Source organism: Balaenoptera physalus (assembly GCF_965194825.1).
Source record: "Balaenoptera physalus genome assembly, chromosome: X".
Taxonomy (NCBI): domain Eukaryota; kingdom Metazoa; phylum Chordata; class Mammalia; order Artiodactyla; family Balaenopteridae; genus Balaenoptera; species Balaenoptera physalus.
In genome coordinates this window covers 1,793,075-1,813,643 of record NC_138903.1, presented here as the reverse complement: position 1 = coordinate 1,813,643, position 20,569 = coordinate 1,793,075, and the positions used below count along the sequence as shown (strand labels likewise).

Below are 20,569 nucleotides of genomic sequence, written 5' to 3'. Positions count from 1 at the left end.
CCCTCACAAACACCAAAACACAGTTTCACTCCAACTCAACCTCTAATAGCATGTGGGCAAACCATCTCTATGAAAACTTCCTGCTGAAAAAAAGAAAAACAACACATAAGAAATGTTCTCTGGATGATACTATAATTCAGAGCCTCAGAGGATCCCTGACATTTTTCCATACACAATGTCTTGCAGTCGATCAAAAATTAACCGGCATGCAGCGAGACAAGACCAAAGGAGTGAAAATCAAGAGAAAACAAAATCAAAGCACAAAATTAGATCCACGTGAAATGCAGATGTATGATGGATGGCACGCAGACTGTAACGGAATGTGGAAAATACTTTACATGATGGGACAAGTTGGAGAGTTTCAAGGGAGTACTGAAAACCCCCTCGTAAACATTTGGCGTCTATGTGGACTAAACACACGATAATTGAAATAAAGTGTGCAGGATGTGGGTTTAACCGCTGATTAGACACAGCCAAAGAGAAGACTGGTTACCTGGAAAACAGGCCAGTAGACGGAAGCATGGGAAGACAGATGGGAGAAGTGTGTCACAGATACATGGGATGTGATGAAATTCCTACTGTAGATGTCACTGGAATCACAGAAGGATAGGGAAGTGGGAGGAGGAGAGAGACAGAGACAGAGAAAGAATGGGCAGGAGGAATACAGTTTCAGGAAGTGCTACAAACCCAAATAGGGTAAATTCAAATGATAATAAATAAGTCATTATGATAAAAACCAGAGCCTAAGAGAAACATGTTAAAAGCAGCCAGACCAAAAAGACATATGACCTTCAAATGTATAAACATAAGACTGGAAGATGAATTCTTGGAGAAATAATGGAAGTCAGAAGATTTTGAAAAGTCTTCCGAGTGTCATTGTAAGGTAATTGCCAAGTAAGAATTCCATACCCTTGGTGGGAATGTAAATTGGTGCAGCCACTACGGAGAAGAGGATGGAGATTCCTTAAAAAACTAAAAACAGAGTTACCATATGATCCAGCAATTCCACTCCTGGGCACGTATCCGGAAAAGATGAAAACTCTAATTTGAAAAGACACATGCACCCCCATGTTCATAGCAGCACTATTCACAAGACATGGAAGCAGCCTTACTGTCCATCGACAGATGAATGGATAAAGAAGACGTGTACATACATAAGACGTGGTACATATATATACAATGGAATATTACTCAGCCACAAAAAAGAATGAAATAACGCCATTTGCAGCAACATGGATGCAACTAGAGATTGTCATACTGAGTGAAGTAAGTCAGACAGAGAAAGACAAATACCATATGACATCACTTATATGCAGAATCTAAAAAAACGGTACAAATGAACTTACTTACAAAACAGAAACAGACTCACAGACATAGAAAACAAACGTATGGTTACCAAACGGGAAGGGGTGGGAATAAATTAAGAGTTTGGGATTAGCAGACGCACATTACTATACATAAAATAGATAAACAAGGACCTACTGTTTAGCACAGGAAGCTATATTCATTATCTTATAATAACCTATAATGCAAATGAATCTGAAAAAGTATATATATATGTGTATATATATATATACATATATATATATATATATATATGACTGAATCACTTTGTTGTACACCTGAAACCAACACAACATTGTAAATCAACTATACTTCAATTTAAAAAATATACATATATACCATTTCCCAAGGGGGGGAAAAAAAACCCCAAAGGATTAGAGACTCCAAAAATAGATCCACCTAATGTGTGAGTATCTGACTGATGGCCAAGAAGAAATGACAAAGCAGTGGAGATGTAATAGTTTTGACTGCAAACCATGCTGAGTTCATTATAGATCCACACATAACAGCGATGTATGTGGACCCCAAACTCACTCATCACGTAATATCAATTCCAGATCAATTATATACTTTAATGTAAAAAGTAAAAAGAATAAAAAATCCATAAGACGTGATTAGCTTTATGACCCTGATTTAGAGACAGATTTCCTAAAAGGTAAACAAAATCCACTACTCATACAGGAAACATTAACAAATTGGTCTAAACTAGGTACTTCTTTTCATCCAAGGATACCATTTAGAAATTAACCATAGCAAAAACCACCAATAACTTCAAAAAAAAAAGGAAAGGCATCCCTAATCTTTCCACTAACAGCATTTCCCAGCCCAAGAGGCTGTAGGATAGGACACTTGGCTGAGAAGATAACAAGCTGCAAAACTATTGATCTAACACATGCCTTTATATGGGAAATAAATGAGATACTCAACTTTTGAAAGCAGAGACCTACTCCTCGACACTGCCGTGACTAGACATACAAAGGCTGCTATTTGGAATAAGGATCCCAGATCCAGACACCCGGCTCTTCTGCAGTTACAGGAATTTATGAAAATAACCTTTTTGGTTTTTTTGGACTGGTTCCAAATCCCCAAAATAAAGAACCCAGAGTGAATCATTCAATGGATGGCCAGTAGGTGGCAGCAATGTTGCATAATTAACTGCGAAGATGGCCTGGGAGTGTAAAATAGTGAAATATACACGCACACACTGCAAAAAAGCACCCCTCCCTTATAGAAGGGCAATGACCTTCTCACTTTGAGACACATGCTCAACATAAGATAGTCAATCAATAGAGACTTTCTTAAATGCTAATCTCTTCCAGAAACACACCCTGAAACAATGTGTTTCACCACCCATCTGGGCAGCCCTTTCTCTGGTCAACCTGACCCCTAAAATTAACCATCACAGTTGGAAAGAGTTTTCTGAGAGATACTCCACAGAGTCTAAGTGTCAAACATCTAATGGGAATGCGACTCTTCTCAAAAATCCCGGCACAAAGGACCTACTGTATAGCACAGGGCATTAGATTCAGTATCTTGTAATAACCGATAGTGGAATACAATCTGAAAAAAGTAACTGACGCACTCTGTCGGACACCTGAGACTAACACAATACTGTAAATCAACTCTACTTCTATTTTAAAAAGTCGCATCACAGGCACGGCTCCTGCTGGCAGAACAGGGAGCCGCCTCTCCACGTAACGTAAGAGCTTGATCGACAAGACTGTTCACATTCCTGGAAGCAGCAGACGCTCTTTATTTAACTCACAGAAGGCACTTCCTGGGGCCAGAGCCAGGCAATGGGGCCCTCGGGGTACAGGAGAAGGAATAAAACTAGGAAAAGCTCACTTTCCACCACTTCCACAGTCCAAACCTAGAGCTTTTTCGATTGGTTTGGATGGCTATGAAATCGCAACTCAAAAATTATTATTTTTTTGTTTTTGGGTTTTGTTGTTGTTGTTGTTTTAATTATTTATTTATTTTGGCCGTGTTGGGTCTTCGTTTCTGCGCGAGAGCTTTCTCCAGTTGTGGCAAGCGGGGGCCACTCTTCATCGCGGTGCGCGGGCCTCCCACTATCGCGGCCTCTCTTGTTGCGGAGCACAGGCTCCAGACGCGCAGGCTCAGTAGTTGTGGCTCACGGGCCCAGTTGCTCCGCGGCGTGTGGGATCTTCCCAGACCAGGACTCGAACCCGTGTCCCCTGCATTGGCAGGCAGATTCTCAACCACTGCGCCACCAGGGAAGCCCTCAAAAATTATTAATGCATGGAAGTTGCCTGGACATAATTGATTCCACATTATAGTAAAGTGCAGGGTGCCTTCCACAGAAACGTTTGCTAAAATGTATCCATCAACTGTTTATAATCATCAAGAAACAGCTCTCCCAAAGCTATTCGAAATACCCATAAAAGGACAACTTCCCTTCCATCCAGGCCCCAAACCCATCCCCAGCAATGAACTCATGTTAATTGTGAGCAACGAAGGGACTTAAAATGGCTTTGAATGTGATGATTTAAAACGGGAACTTTTTAATCGCCAGACACTCATCCCACCTATTTCCTAGAAATCGGGGATGGATAAACAGCAGCCTGATTTAGCCTTATTGTTTTGCAAACAAAGTGCGCTTTTATTTTTTGTCTTTGCGGGTAGAATTTCTGCGGATCCAGCCTCACTAGAAATGACCAAATGGGTCCACATGACTCTACCCAAGTCCTCTTCAAGCTGGGGGTTTAACTGCAACCTCTCAGGACGCAAAGGTGCGTTGCTGGCAGGTGGCCTGGAGGAGGATGAAAGCACTGCCCTTTGAACCTGAAAATCTGGGGACGCCACTCGTATCTGGAGGATACTGAACATCTGTTCTTCACGTTATTAGTTTTCTGTGGCTGCCGTGACAGAGGACCACAAACTAGGTGGCTTAAAACAATGCCATCATCAAAAAATGTACAAACAATAAATGCTGGAGAGGGTGTGGAGAAAAGGGAGCCCTCCTACACTGTTGGTGGGAATGTAAACTGGTACAGCCACTGTGGAGAAAAGAAGGGAGGTTCCTCAAAAAACTAACAGTAGAGCTACCGTATGACCCAGCAAGCCCACTCCTGGGCATAAACCCGGAGAGGACCACAATTAGAAAAGACGCATGCACCCCTATGTTCACTGCAGCACTGTTTACAGCAGCCAGGACATGGAAGCAACCTAAATGTCCATCAACAGAGGAATGGATAAAGAAGATGTGGTACATATACACAATGGAATATTACTCAGCCATAAAAAAGAATGAAATAGTGCCATTTGCAGAGACATGGATGGACCTAGAGCCTGTCATACAGAGTGAAGTCAGAAAAAGAAAATCAAATATCGTATAATATCGCTTCTATGTGGAATCTAGAAAAATGATACAGATGAACTTATGTGCAAAGCAGAAACAGAGACACAGATGTAGAGAACAAACTTATGGTTACCGGGGGTGGGGGGAGGGAAGGCGGGATGGGATAAATTGGGAGATTGGGATTGACATACATATACTACTATATATAAAATAGATAACTAATGACAACCTACTGTAGAGCACAGGGAACTCTACTCAGTGCTCCGTGGTGACCTAAATGGGAAGGGAATCCAAAAAAGAGGGGATACATGTATACGTAGAGTTGATTCACTTAGCTGTACAGCAGAAACTCACACAACACTGTAAACCAACTATACTCTAAAAAAAATTAGTTTTAAAAAATGGACACAAGAATAGTGCTCTTGTGCTTTTTAGTAGGAACAGTATACTGTACAGTGCTTAGGACTGCACCTGGCAAAGAATCAACCTTCAAGAAGTGTAAAAACCAAAACAAAAAAAACCAATGCAGACCGATGATGTAAACAGTTCTGGAGGTCAGAAGTCCACGCTGGGTCTCACCGGGCAGGTGTCCTCGGCAAGGCTGAGTTGCTTCTGGAGGTTCTAGCCAATGACCCATTTCCAGCTCACAGAGGCACCTGTGTCCCTTGGCTCCTCTACATCTTCAAAGCCAGCAGATCAGTATCTTCCCATTGCTCCCCGTCTCACGTCTGCTTCTATCCCATCTCATCAAGCTGCCTTTCGCCTCCCTCTTAGGAGAACCCTTGACGACACTGTGTCCCCCCTGGATAATCCAGAACCACGTACCCACGTCAAGGTCCTTAACTCAATCCCGCCTGCAAAGACCCCGTTTCCATATAAAGCAGCATTTCCAGGTTCCAGGGATTAGGACGCGGCTGTCATTGGCTTTACCGTGACGTGCAATGTTGCCATTTTCTCTAAAGACACTCAGGAGGCCCTGATACCGTAGAGCAAACTGCAGACAGGTTCCTCGCGTCCCCCCTGCCCCTCCCCGGGAACATCCTCTCTGCTTCATCTCGCGGGGGAACCAGCGTCTGTGTCCCCATCGCACCGGTGCCAAGAGCACGTACTTACATCTTCCGCAGGGCATGCGTCAGGCGAAGTGGGGGTCTCCTCCACCACCACCACGGTCCTCTCAGGCCAAGGCTGGCGGGGCCCCTCCGCCCAACTGGTACAGGGCTCCCCGGAGCGGGGCACACCATTCGCACACGATCCCTCAGCAGTAGGAGCTGAACTTGAACAAGGCACCCCAGCGCCCCCGAGCTGAGCCTGCAGAAAAGGCATTCACACTTAGCAAGGTCCTCCTGACATCTTTGCCCATCTCCCGCTGCCCATCCCCTCCCCTGTGTGGCCAGTGGTCTCCAGTGCCAACATCCGCATTCACATTACTGCTCCAGGTGGGAAGGACCCCAAGGCACAGGGTCCCTAGACTGCTCTCCACGTTTTACTCCTTAGAACCACCTGACTTTGGCTTATTTTCCTTCATATCCAACCCAGGACCTAGCATACTGCTTTGCAGAAAAGAACAGCAACTTCCTATCAAGAATCTGAATAAACTCCTAATCACTCGTGTCCCACGGTCAGAGAAAGCTTTAGTTCTCTTGAAAAGCAGCACCCAGCTGCACCAAACAGAAACCATAGTAAAAACGCTAAAATATGAATTCGTTTCAAGATCCCAACGCAAGCATCTGCGGACACTGGACTCCATTGTACCAATACATGCGCTAGTCAAAAACTGACCAGGAAATAAAATTTCCTGGGACCTCATTTTAAAAGGTCTTTGGCAAGGCAGGTGCCTCCCTGTTAAGTCCACTGCAGAGGGACTTCCCTGGTGGTCCAGTGGGTAAGATTCCGCGCTCGCAATGAAGGGGGCCCGGGTTCGATCCCTGGTCGGGGAACTAGATCCTGCATGCGTGCCGCAACTAAGAGTCCGCATGCCACATCTAAGAAGTCCGAGTGCCACAACTAAAGATGCCACAGGCCGCAACTAAGACCAGCTGCAGCCAAAAAAAAAAAAAAAAAAAAAATCCACTGCAGAAACTCTACTATGGAGAGCATGTAGGGTTACAGTTATAAAAAATCAAATGGGTGCCAATCAACAATTTGAAAAATCCTCTTCAGAAACCACCTCCGATTGCTACTTCAGTCGAGGATGGAAAGTGGAAAATGCCCCCTCCAATGACATTTGTAATCAATCATCTTCAGCCACTTAATCTGTGAGTGGCTCTTTCCCTGATGAAGGCGGCTAATTTAATTATTTATGCATCAGCCCTATAAATCACAGCAGCAATTCTGCTCATGAAACACTCATGGTTTTGCACCAAAATAAAAAAATGTTGCCTGCCTCTTTCAGCATCCTCGTGCGTGAAATATAGGATGTGGATACAGAAGGAAAACTAGCACAAGACCTAAAGTTTGGCTGGTCGTTAACTTCCAATTATGGTCTTTCTTTCTTGCGATGAAATGACATATCTTTCCTTGCCTGACCCCTTCCTGGTGTGTATCAACATTATTTAATATCTTCTAATTCCGTCCTTTTTTAATGAACGTGTCTATAAACGTTGAACTTTTTAAAAACCTTATTTCTTTCTTTCATTAATGTGGGCCTTGACAGATTTTTTAAAAAATGTAACTTGGTTAGGAATTCCCTGGCGGTCCAGTGGTTAGGACTCTGCACTTTCACTGCTGGGGGGGTGGGTTCAATCCCTGGTCAGGGAACTAAGATCCTGTAAGCCAAAAAAAAAAAGAATTTGGAATAAAAAGTGACATTTTAAAAATAAATAAAAATATAACGATAATCGCCTAAGATATCCTAAATCTGTCTTTCCTAAAACATATAAAATCAGAAGAGGGACTTCCCTGGTGGCGCAGTGGTTAAGAATCTGCCTGCCAATGCAGGGGACACGGGTTCGAGCCCTGGTCAAGGAAGATCCCACATGCCGCGGAGCAACTAAGCCCGTGCGCCACAACTACTGAGCCTGCGCTCTAGAGCCCGCGAGCCACAACTACTGAGCCCGCGAACCACTACTACTGAAGCCCACATGCCTAGAGCCTGTGCTCCGCAACAAGAGAAGCCACCACAATGAGAAGCCCGTGCACCACAGTGAAGAGTAGCCCCCGCTCGCCGCAACTAGAGAAAGCCCGCATGCAGCAACAAAGACCCAACGCAGCCAAAAATAAATAAATTAATTAATTTAAAAAGAGAATAAAACCACTCATAAAAAAAAATGAGAAGAGACTCCATAAAAAGAGGGAGGAACGTGTATTTGAAGAAAACCCACAGGTGTGGATCACGGAGAGTTTATCCCCGGTCTGAACTCTTGGATGTCAAGGGAATTGTGTGCTTACTGTGTGTCCTGGAGCTGTCTGTTCGTCCTCGTGCCGGATGTTTTCATAAAGAGGCAGAATGCTGCGGTGGTAAATCCCCCACCAGAGGTTAAGGAAGGACGTCTGATGCTGGTTGACAGGCCCAGAGCCTTCCTCCAAAACAGAGCCCGTCTGGGGATTGTACTTGTAGTTCCAAGGCTTCATGGACCCCAAAAAGTGGACCACCTTCGCACTCGAGCCGAATCTGAGGAGGAAACATAAAGTATCCTGCCTTCCTCTTGGAAGTGACCACACACAGAGAGCCTGTGACAACCACAGGACTCAACACAGACAGCGGGACGTAAAGATGCATCTCGACGAGTTACGGACGATCCCGTCATTAACGACCACCTTGACTTGCAGTAAAAATAACTGCTTCATCAATCCACGTTTGCAGCCTTTCATTTTCTACAGACCAAGAAACATAATCATAACCCACTTGGGAATGTTCCCCAAAACGGGAAGAAGAAATCAGGAGTCTTTTTAGAAAGATGGGCAGTACCGTAGCCCAAATCATCTTATCCTGAAAACGATAAAAACTTTAAAAAGTAGATTTTATAGTAGATAATGCAAGCTGCAGACCAGAAAACTGGCTTCTTGTACAAGATGAATTTTCCCCTCTCGACCTTTTTTTTTTTCATTATCACCACTCCCACCAACCTCGAACCTTTTTAAACATTTTTTTCTTAATTGCTTTCCTATGAAACTTTAATATCATATTTGCCCTGTATATCTACGTTCTGTATGTACAGCTGTCCTGTCTACATTAAAAAGGATATGATGGCTTTACGCCCCACAAACCAATGTCTGCCTCCTTGGGGGCCGTGTGGCCCCTATTAAAAAAGCACGCTCAAAATCTTCTCAGATTTTCCATTTTCACTTATAACAATGTCCCCTAGAGCAGTGGACCTCACACGTTTTGGTTCTAGGACCTCCTGACATTCTTACAAATCACAGAGGAGAAGATGTTTGTTCACGTGGATTGCATCTGTACATATTCACCGCAACAGAAGTTAAAACTGAGAAATTAGAAAACCCATGTACAAACTCATTTAAAAACCAAGGGCCCATTATATGTTAACATAACTTTTATATTTTTTCATAAAGTGTAACTACAACTATATATTACTATATATCTTTTAAATGTGTAAAGTGACATCTTTTGTATCTCTTCATAAAAATATAATTATAACTATATATTTTTTAAATGAGTAAAAAGTGACATCTTTCATATCTCTTCATAAAATATAACTATATATATTTTTAAAAAATGCGTAAACTGTCACATCTTTCGTATCTTTTCATAAAATATAACTCTCTATACAACTATATTTTTAAAAATTTGTAAAAAGAGTGACATTGACTATTTTACAAGGAGACAGCTGGTTTCTCATATCTGCACCTGCATTCAGTGCAATGCTTTTTATCACATCATGTCATGGCGTTTCTGTAAAATCCCACTGTCCAATTATGAGAAAACAAGAGTGGAAAGAGGAAAATGACATCTTAGAATTAATTTTTTTAAAGTCACTTTGATTTCAAAGACCCTTGAAAGAGGGGTGGGGAACCCCTGGGGGTTCCCTGGGCAACACTTTGGGAACCACTTTCATGAAGCCTAGCTGCCTCGATTACCTATCATGTAAAGCAATAAATAAAGCAAGCAGAAGGATGATCTGGGTTTGTTTTTTTTTTTCCTTCAAAATGCCAAAACGTGATATTAGATTCTGAGAGAGAATGGTTGACCAGGTATAGAAGAATTGGGCTTGGCACGAAACTTACTGTTTGAAAGCAGGGCTGTAGGTGTACGCCGTGTTGCTACTCAAGTTATAAATGAATGGCAAGTGTTTCTGGATGTCTGCTGTGGACCAGCTACTGAAGAAACTGTTCAACAAGCCTTGGTCTGCCCCTAGAGAGTTAACGAACAGCCAAAGAAGTTAATAAAGAATGGTACAGTGCACCAAGAGAATGCAAGACATGTTTGAAGACATAATGGAAAAACACTGGTATCCCAGCACACAAATTACATTTCCTCTCTCAACCCACTACGACATGGTCGTTGTCTCAAAAGTGACTGATAACCCACACCATTCATTTAAAGTGCATAGTCTCAGGACTTCCCGGGTGGTCCAGTTGTAAAGAATCCGCCTTCCAATGCAGGGGACGTGGGTTTGATCCCTGTCTGGGAACCAAGATCCCACATGCCATGGGGCAACTAAGCCCACGCGCTACAACTACTGAGCTCGCACAGAGAGCTCAACGAGAGAGCCCGTGTGCTGCAAACTACAGAGCTCATGTGCTCTGGACCCTGCACACCACAATGAGAGGGAGGGAAAAAAAAACCAAACGCCACAACTAGAGAGAAGCCCACGTGCCACAAAGAAGAGCCCACCCCTCAACCAAAGATCCTGCGTGCCACAACTAAGACCCAAAGCAGCCAAAAAAAGAAAATAAAATGAAATAAAAATAAAAAGTGCATAGTCTCTCCAGAATTCTCCACCGATGGTGCAAACAACAAATAATAAAATCACACACTGTCTCCAAAATTCTCCACTCCTCCTCAGGGAATTCTATCTGGTATCGACAATAGCTTTTACCACCATTTTTGCCAACTTTGTTACCTCGTCCTTACCTAGAAGGAATTTTTTTTTTTCCTATCAATGTTTATTATTATCTTTTGATTGAGGTATAGCTGCTGTACAATAGTATGTAAGTTATAGATGTATAATATAGTGATTCACAATTTTTTAGACATTATACTCCATTTATAGTCAATATAAAATCTTGGCTCTGTTCCCAGTGTTGTACAATATATCCCTGTAGCTTATTTTATACCTAATAGTTTGTACCTCTTAATCCCCTATCCCTATTTTGCCCCCCCATCACCACTGATAACCACTCGTTTGTTCTCTGTATTTGTGAGTCTGCTTCTTTTTTGCTATATTCACTAGTTTGTTGTATTTTTTAGATCCACATATAAGTGATACCATACAGCATATGGTATTTGTCTTTCTCTGTCTGACTTATTTCATTTAGCATCATGCCCTCCAAGTCCATCCAAGTTGCTGGACACTGATGTTGCTTCAATAGCTTGACTACCGTAAATAGTGTTGCTATGAACATTGGGGTGCACGTTGTCTTTACAAATTAGCGTTTCTGGTTTTTTTTTGGATATATGCCCAGAAGTGGTATTGCTAGATCATATGGCAGTTCTAGTTTGAGTTTTCTGAGGACGCTCCATCCTGTTTTCCACAGTGGCTGCACCAATCTAGATTCCAATTTTTCAATAGTCTAGCATTTTCTTTCATGTTACAAAAATTCTAGTATTTTTCCCATCTACTAATGCCTGTTCAGGCAAGTGTCTGGTTTCAGTTAATTCTCCCCTTTATTCTATATCAGGGGTGGCCAACGAAGGCTTGCACCCATTTTTGTAAATAAAGTTTTATTGGAACACATCCACACTCATGTAAGTCCTGTCAATGGCTGATTTCACTCTACAACTACAGGGATAAATATCTGTCACAGAGATGGTACGCCCCACGATGCTGAAAACATTAATTATCTGGTCCTTTTTTATTTTATTTTGGCTGCGCCGTGAGGTTTGCGGGATCTTAGTTCCCCAACCAGGGATGGGACCCGTGCCCCCTGAAGTGGAAGTGCGGAGTCCTAACCACTGGACCACCAGGGAAGTCCCCTATCGGGCCCTTTAAAGAAAGGCTGTCTACCCATCCTATGTGATCAGGACTGGGGAGTTCCTCCTTCTACCCATCGAAGATATTTTCAACGGTTCTCTCTACCGTGTACTTACTTACTTACATCTTCATCTCTTCCTGGACTTGTTCTTCCATCCCCATCTTTAACTTGCCGCTCACAGATACGGGGTGGTGGGACTAGGTGCCGGCGGGGCAGAGGGATGGGTACAGGCCCCATTGTCTTCCACAAATGTCCAGCTGCCCTTCACCTACCGTCAAAGCTGCCGTGGTCGGTGGCATGCTGCAGCAAGAGGCCATGCGTCTCCAGGGAAGGTTGGAAGACAAATACCCCGCTATTGAAGCAATCCGGCCATCCAGGATCCGGGGCCGCAGAAAACTCTGTCCTATTGAAGAGCTCATCGATATTGGACAGCACCTGGAACAACAGAGCATGGGGGACCCGTACGCTCTCATAGGGAAGAACCAATCTGACTCCGTATTGGACCTGTTTCTTTTACTTTAACCTTTGCATTCTATTGCTTTTGCTACAAGTTAATCACCAAAGGAATGTTGCCCATAAACTTCAACAATAGATAATGGCCCATCTCCGGGAACCCTGCCTCTGGTGCAATGAGTGTTAAGCTAAAATACCTCTGTTTCGCTCACAGGAAACAGGCCCACCTGTGAATGGCTGCAAGAAGGAAGAAATTCTGACTAGAAGCAGGACTTTACCCCCTCCCCTTTTAGTATAAAAGAAGCTTGAATTCTAACTCAGGGAAGATAGGTCTTTGGGACACGAGTCCACCCTCTTCCCGGTCTGCTGGCTTTCCAAATAAAGTCATTATTCCTTGCTCTCGATTTACTGGCCTGTCTCGTGTGGTGAGCAGTCAAGCTTGGACTCAGTGACTGCGACACTTCTCTTAACGTCTGGGGCACAAGTGAGAAATGCAACAGGAACTTTACAATGGGCCAGACAACGTTCTGAGCTGGGAAACTTATACCCAATTTTTTGACTGACGCTCTTCTTTTAGACTCATATTCAAAAGAGAAGGGTGTGCGTGTAAGATTGCTCCCTGGTTTATTTCAAGGGTTTGAAGTAACACCGTCACTGAAATGCAATTATCATCTCGAGGTTCTTAAGATCCTCCAAGGAATGCTCCCAATTGTATATATTCTCTTTCATCTAGCAAACGTGACCCACAGGACTCGAAATCCATAAACACAGAAGTTGGCAAGTCACTTTCGTATAATCCACTGTCTTCGAGAGCTTGACCACCAACAGCAGTTCTCTCCAACACCTACTGGCTTTCTGAATTGTGCTGTTTGGGAAAGAGACTACTCTGATTATGCACTTATTATTTTCCTCTGCACCCCTGTTTTCCTACAGAGCTGCTTTTGCACAACGAAGACAACCTCGAATGTTATCTCTTGACACTCCAGCCTCATTTTACATTTCAACTTTCCAGTGGCTGTTTATGAAAGTGCCCATCCTGGGCTCCTACACCAAAGGTAACTACCCCAAATGACAACGGGGGATGCCACAGCTTAAGACACCAGGTGTACCAGTCCCTTCAGGACTCTATAATTCACGGTACAATCAAGGAAGAATATTTCTCCAATATTTTACTTTGTGTAGATGAAATGATGTGATTACAAACCCTTCCTAGGGAAGGAACATGCCTTCAAGTACCCCAGTGTACTCAGCAGGGTCTACTGCAGTAGGTGTGTTCTATCTGATGTTGATCGACTAAATGATGTTGGTGAATAGTGATGGATGTTACCTGGTGGGGAATCCACCTGCACGAGCTAGCAGCTTGCTTAAGGAGGGAGGGGCATGGTCTTTGTCGGGGGTTCCTCAACAAGTGGAGGGTCTGGTCCTTACCCTCCCTTGTACTCACCAGGGTATCTGCATCCAGGAAGACGCACTTGCTATAATGGGTGAGTGTCCAACAGTGAAGCTTGGTGAGGGTGACTCCAAGCTCAGGTCTCTTCAGAAAGGCCAGGTGGATGTAGTCTACACTGTCTATCAGGTTCACCTCGATGACCTCATCAAACACCCTCGAGAGGACCACCCTGGAAAAGACATGCCAAATCCTAGGAAAACAGCCCACCATCTAACATGAGACATGCTGTCCCTTGCTGCTGCAGTCTTCATATCAGGCTTTATTTTCCCCATGTGGGTCTCGTGGCTTTGCCCACGTTTCATTCATGCTTAAAACTTAGGCAAACGTGAAAAGCAAGACATATTAAACCATCTTAACATAGACTGATTCGGGTCATCTCTTAGGAAGGTACTTTCTCTTTCCAAAGTGCATGGGCAGTGAGAAAGGAAGGCTGAGTAGGTAGAAACCAACAGAAGATCTCCATCAGTTTTTACTTTACTTATTCAAAACCTACACTGTTGGTTGCATACAAGTTTGAGACTCAAATTTTGAAAGAATGTACATTTCATCAAAATGAAATGTGCCTCTGTTCCATTAAAAAATTTTTTTGCTTAAATTCTACTTCATCATTGCCTGGAATATCTTCACGATGACAGAAAATTAAGAAAGTGCTAGAAAAAGGATGGGGGCATGTCAAAAGGATACAGGAAGTCAATCACGAGGAGCTCCCAGTAGCCAAAGCTGGCGCAATTTGGGCAAGAAAACAAAAACAAACCTAAAGCATAAAATGAATATTCACGGATACATACTGATATCACAACTGAATACATAAGTAAATGGGGTAAAAGGGGTAGCTCTTCCTCACAGAATTCCAAGTAATAAATGTAGAAGGAATGAGGGAAAGAGAAAAATCACCATTAGATGAACATCACAGGGATAACTGTTGCAGACAAATTCACTGATGAACCCTAAAAGCAATGAGTAAAGGTTTTGAGGAGAAACAGCATGTTTTCATAGTCTAAAAGTACCTCTCCCAAGATATTTATCAATTACAAAGACAAAAATAATGATTTTACAGTAGAGATACCCCAAAGGAGACCAAGGTTAACGTCACCAGTAGCAAGATATCACATACTCCATAATACCATGCACTGAAAAAGGTACTTTCTTCTTTGTAATTCTTTCCTACTTTTCATTGCTTGGTTTAGATTTTTTTCTCTCCCTTGTGTTTTTTGTATATACCCTTTCTAGTCCTCTGGTGGTTGCCACCCTTAAACTCTCAACACATCTATTTAACCTTACTATTTTCTATCAAATTTAACAATAATTATCATCTATAACTTCACCCCAGACAAGACAGGAACATTAGTGTATGTTCACCTATCTCTCTCCTCTTTTATCCCCCGACCACCTCCCATGGGGAATGTTAATTCCAGATTATTTTCATAATTATTCACCAATGCATTCCCAATTAACTCGCAGTATTACTCATTTATTTGTTTTGCACTGCTTCTTATATTCTATTTCTTCTTTCTTGGATTCACATTTCATTGTGCTTGAGTATATCCTCAAGTAATTTTTTCTCAAAGGTCCTTGAGGGGTAAAACTGTTGAGCTTCTGCATATTTGAAACATCATGATTTTGCTTTCAAATTGCATTTAGCTGAATACAGAAATTTCATTTCAAAATTAGTCTAAGAGCTTTAAGGCATCAGCTGTCTCAACCAGGCTGAGACCTGAAATGCATTTAGTACTTTTTCTTCATTCTTCGTGCTCTGAAATGGTACCTTCTGTATCAACACTTGCGTTTCCTTCATTCATTCTTCTCAACGCTCAGGGAACACCCACAATCTAAAATCCTTCCTCAGAGCTGAAATATTTCCTTGAATCCATTCTCTCCACTTCTGGCCTTTCTGAAACTCCCAGTCTTAGACAGGTGTTGGAGCTTCTGGGTCTATCTTTTCTATTCTTTAGTAGTTTTTCCACTTCTACTCTACATTTGTGCTTTCACGTTGCACAGTATTCAAAGTAACTCTCTAAGAAAATATCACGTCATCACCAATTTCCTCCTGCTTTTTACCCAGTTATTTATGGAATTTATGGCATCCTCATGATTGTATAAAGAGGGAGGTAAAGGGCCAAGAAATGTCATTCTACGTTACTACAAATAGCACCTATGTCCTTATAGGCTTTTGTTCAGCTCTGCTTGCTTCCTTAACTTAAATTCCTGGAGGGAGAATTAAGTTTCAAGAATGCAATTTGTGTGAACCTACGAGCATATGCTACTGGGTCCCTTTCCCTGCAGAAAGACTACCCCAACCACGGATGTACCACACAGCCTGGAGGAATGACAGTCTCCTGAACACCACCCCCTGGTCATTTGGAGTCACAGGTCACTGTTTATGTCCTACTGCCCTGACTGCATCATACAGCACCGTTCCTCAACCCTACCAATGACCACAAAATACATAACCGGTTCTATAACAGTGCAACTAGGTCTGCATCCGTGAACCTTTCCCAGTATTTCTGTGACACTGTCTCTGAATATTTTAAAGTTCATTTTGAGTAGACTGAAAAAAAATGCTGACAGCTTTGGACAGCTGAGGAGATAGGAATCTAGCAGAGAATCATGTCTGTTTTTTGGCTTTATCAGTTCTATGTAACTGTTCCACGCACACCATGATTCAGGAGACGATGATGGGACCACACAGAGGTCCCCCCAAGGATGCATGGCTACCCCCAGGGTCACCGTTCCCAACGCTGGGTCCACTGCAGCCCTTGGTCTGACTGTGAAGACCCAGTGGCCCAGGCACAGGGACACGTCCGCTGCACACAGATGTATTTTCTTCTCTTTTCTTTCTCTTTGGGGCCTGAAGGAATCATCTTAGACAAGAAGAAATACACCTTGAGCATCCATTCATTTGAAACACTTTTGGGAGAATGGGTGACAGCCAATTTGGCTAAAGACTAATGACATCCCTTAATGTCAATGACTAAGGTCTGTGCCCGCCCCCCCCCCCAAAACACCGACGTTTAAAAAGACATTTGCCAGCCTGACGGGTCATAAATATCACTGAGCTGTTTGATGTGACATGACTTTAATGTCTGTGAAGGCAGAGTACATATCACTTGGTCATGCCGTCTACCCTGGTTGTATCCATCCACCCATCTCTGCTTATCATTTGGAAGAGTTCTTTCATTATTCTATGGACAACACCCCCTCCTCGTTATAAATTTTGTAAATGGGCTCCCCAATTGGCTTGTTTTACGTTTTACGTTTACACAAATACATCTGACATACAGCAGTCCTGGTACCCTTTGTTTTGTGTAATTAAAAATGGCAGACACATGAAGCAACCATCTATGTCAGTGTCTGGAGACGTTTTTCGTTATCACAAAGGCAAGGAGGGTTGGCGGGGGGGTCTTACTGACATCTGGTGGGTGGAGACCAGGGACGCTGCTCTGTACCCCACAGGGCACAGGACGCCCCTTATCCGAGGGTCACCCAGCCCCAAATGTCAGTCATGCCAAGATTGAGAAGCTATATGTCTCGACTGCTAAGATTTTCCTATGCTTTAAATTTTACCTTTATCTTTAAAATCTATCTGGAAATCATGTGGGTATGTGTTCAACTTTTATATAAAAGGATCACATCATTGCCTTTCTCTGATACAGTGATGTGATGAATTACAATGATAGATTTTTATACAATGAACTATCTTTGCTTTCTTACAGCAAGCATCATTTCTTTCTTTGTCTTTTTTATTTTACTGAAGTACAGTCGATTTACAATGTTGTGTTAGTTTCTGCTGTATAGCAGTGACACAGTTATACATACGTATACATTCTTTTTCATATTCTTTTCCATGATGGTTCATCACAGGGTACTGAATATAGTTCCCTGTTCTATACAGTAGGACCCTGTTGTTTATCCAGCATCATTTATTTCTTTATTCCAGGGCTAGAGCTGCCTTGTTGATAATCTGTATTGGGGGGCTTTTCTCATCTATATGGAAACACAATCAAAGCTGTAAATCAAGTTTCCATATCAAGATTAGCACAGTGTCTTAAAATAAATGAACACTTTCATTTTTTCCCCCTAGGCTCTCAGATAGTTCTTTTTGCATGGAAATGAATTTATTGTGCCCAGTTTTACAGAACATCCCTTACAATTGCCCAGGCCCAGGTCCTTCCCCCCAGATAAGCCTTTGATAACATTCTCTATGTCTCCCATGGTTACTGGTCAACAGAAGGGTTTCGCTTCTTCTGGTGTCAATGTGGATCATCTAAATTTCCCTAGAAGGATCAAGTATTTACTACTTTCAATTTTATCAGCAAAGTGTTCTATGTAGTATTTAAGTTTAAATTTAAGTTGCATCCAGCCACTGTGGAAAACAGTGTGGAGGTTTCTTACAACACTAAAAATAGAGCTACCTTAGGATCCAGCAATCCCACTCCTGGGCATATATCCGGAAGAAACTCTAATTCAAAAAGATCCATGCACCCCAATGTTCACAGCAGCACGGTTCACAGCAGTCAAGACATGGAAGTTACCTAAATGTCCATCGACAGATGAATGGATAAAGAAGATGTGGTACGTGTATACAATGGAATACTACTCAGCCATAACAAAGGATGAAAGGATGCCATTTGCAGCAACATGGATGGACCTAGAGATGATCATACTAAGTGAAGTACGTCAGAGAAAGACATATATAATACGATAGCACTTATACGTGGAATATAAAATACGATACAAATGAGCTTATTTACAAAACAGGAACAGACTCACAGACATGGAAAACAAACTTATGGTTACCAAAGGAGAAAGGGGGGAGGGATAAATTGGGAATTGGGGATTAAGAGATATACACTACTATGTATAAAACAGATAACCAACAAGGACCTACTGTAGAGCACAGGGAACTCTACTCAATATCCTGTAATAATCTATAAGGGAAAACAATCTGAAAAAGAATAGATATGTATGTACATATAACTGAATCACTTTCCTGTACACCTGAAAATAATACAACATTGTAATTCAACTATATTTCAATAAAAACGTAAAAAAAGAATCTTTAACTTGGCTTAGGACAGTTGCTTCTCAAAGTTGCCCACTCCCCCCCAAAATAACTGGCATTTGAATTTCCGTAGTTGAGACAGGAAACGGTGCCCACACAGAGTGTTGTCTACAAGGATTCTGAAGTTGGCCACACCCCTGGCAGAGCCTCCTCCTTTAATGACAACTGGAGGGCATTGTGCAAGTGTCTGAGGCCCCCCAGGACAGCCGGTGGCCCGGGCCCATGAACCACGGCTGGAACCTGCTCCAGTGCGGAGGACCTGCTTCTTCAGGAGGAAGGACCAGGTGTGTGTCTGAGTCTTACCTGAGCAGGTTGGACACCTGAGGGGTGACCAGCACCACCAGCCTCCTGGTGGCCCTGTGGTCCCGCAATGATTGCCCCAGCACCAGGGCCCCCTGGCAGTAGACGTCATTGGTAGCCAGCGTGACAAACGCCTGGTCAGACACTGTGGACGTGAACAAAAACAACAGGGTTATGTTTCCGACAGGTCTCACGGGACGGCGAGGCTGACGGTCACCTCCAACTCTCTCAAGCTTCACGACTCTAACTGAATAATTGTTCGCTGTTCTAAAATATGCATCGAGGACATTTCACATGCATCCTTTTGTTTCAAAATAAAGCAAAAAAAATTCTTCTTCAACACAAAAAAAAGAAAAAGAAAAGAAAACCCCCCCCCCACACACACACACAGGAAAAGACGAAACCCTAAACATGAGGGAGACAAAGCCAAGTAGAGCACGATTAAAATTCCCTGGTTCAGATGAACAGACACAAACTACTGTATATAAAAGAAACATGAGGTCCTACTTGTATTGCACAGGGAGCCACATTCATTATCTTGTAATAACCTATAAGGGAAACGAGTCGAAACAATATAGATATATACGTATAACTGAAGCACTCTGCTGTACACCTGAAACCAACACAACATTGTAAATCGTCTATACTTCAATTTAAAAAAATCTTCCTGGTGCTGCAACACGGCAAATGGGCATAGCTCAGACCCCTTGTTTGATTCTGCATTCAAGTCTCAAAAACTCACCCAAAATATTTGGGTCTTGGGCAAACGCAAAGCAAAAGGTGGAAACAAAGCTTGGATTATCTGAGTTACCATGAGGACTCCGGCCCAGCTCAAAAGAGCTGCGCTCTCAGAAGGAACGGCCAAAGCCATTAATTCAATTCCACACAACCCACTTGTTGGAAAGACTTCAACTCAAGGATATATGAGGCCGAGGAGATGGGAGAAGGGAAAATATATTGTCTCATTAACCAAAAGGCTCTCAGTTTCCTAATGTCTCCACAGCAGAGGAAGAAACTCGGACGGCCAATCCAATTTATGGCACTTTTGAATCTAAGGGTTAACTCGTGACATTGACTTTTACGGGGACTTTGAAACAATGTGAGTCTGGGGCCCCCAGGAGCTGGTTGCCAGGATAAAAACAATGGGATCAAGAAATCCAGGCCTCGGCTCCCCTGCTGTCGACAGAAATTAGAATTCGCAGCCCACGGCTGGAACACACAGAGCTCAGTTCTCAAAGACCAGACGGTCCTCCCCTCCAGACGCTGTGCCCTCCCCAGAGCACGGCCCAAAGATACGGTCACGCCAAACAGAACACCAGGACCCAAGCTTCTGGCGCCGGTTTTCCTGGAGCTGGCATCTTAACCTTGACATTCCACTGGGATAAACACCCAAGTGTGCCCGTTCCAATGAGCTCCTGTCTACACGTTGTTGGGTTTCTTCCTGGATTAAGAGGGAATGAGAATTCCTGGCATTGCCACTGTGAGCTGAGTATTAAAAGACAGCAAACCTCAGAACTCAAGTCTGCAGCCCAAAAGATATCTGTCT

The 20,569-nt window shown here is 42.9% G+C and overlaps 1 protein-coding gene across 5 annotated transcripts in view; it reads right to left on the bottom strand.

Annotated features, from left to right (window-relative positions):
* The window catches only part of LOC309652449 (glycogenin-2-like), a 31,996-nt gene that overhangs the window by 8,592 nt on the left and 2,835 nt on the right, over positions 1-20,569 (bottom strand). For 4 of the 5 annotated variants that reach the window (XM_082446248.1, XM_082446249.1, XM_082446250.1 and 1 more), the window contains 6 exons: positions 19,027-19,168; positions 13,656-13,830; positions 12,031-12,193; positions 9,848-9,974; positions 8,051-8,273; positions 5,777-5,971 (listed from right to left, as the gene is read on the bottom strand). In XM_082446248.1, coding sequence (XP_082302374.1) covers positions 5,777-5,971; positions 8,051-8,273; positions 9,848-9,974; positions 12,031-12,193; positions 13,656-13,830; positions 19,027-19,168 — 1,025 coding nt within the window. Of the gene's footprint in view, positions 1-3,845; positions 5,640-5,776; positions 5,972-8,050; positions 8,274-9,847; positions 9,975-12,030; positions 12,194-13,655; positions 13,831-19,026; positions 19,169-20,569 lie in introns of those variants that run through there. The other variant, XM_082446252.1, reaches the window with a different exon arrangement.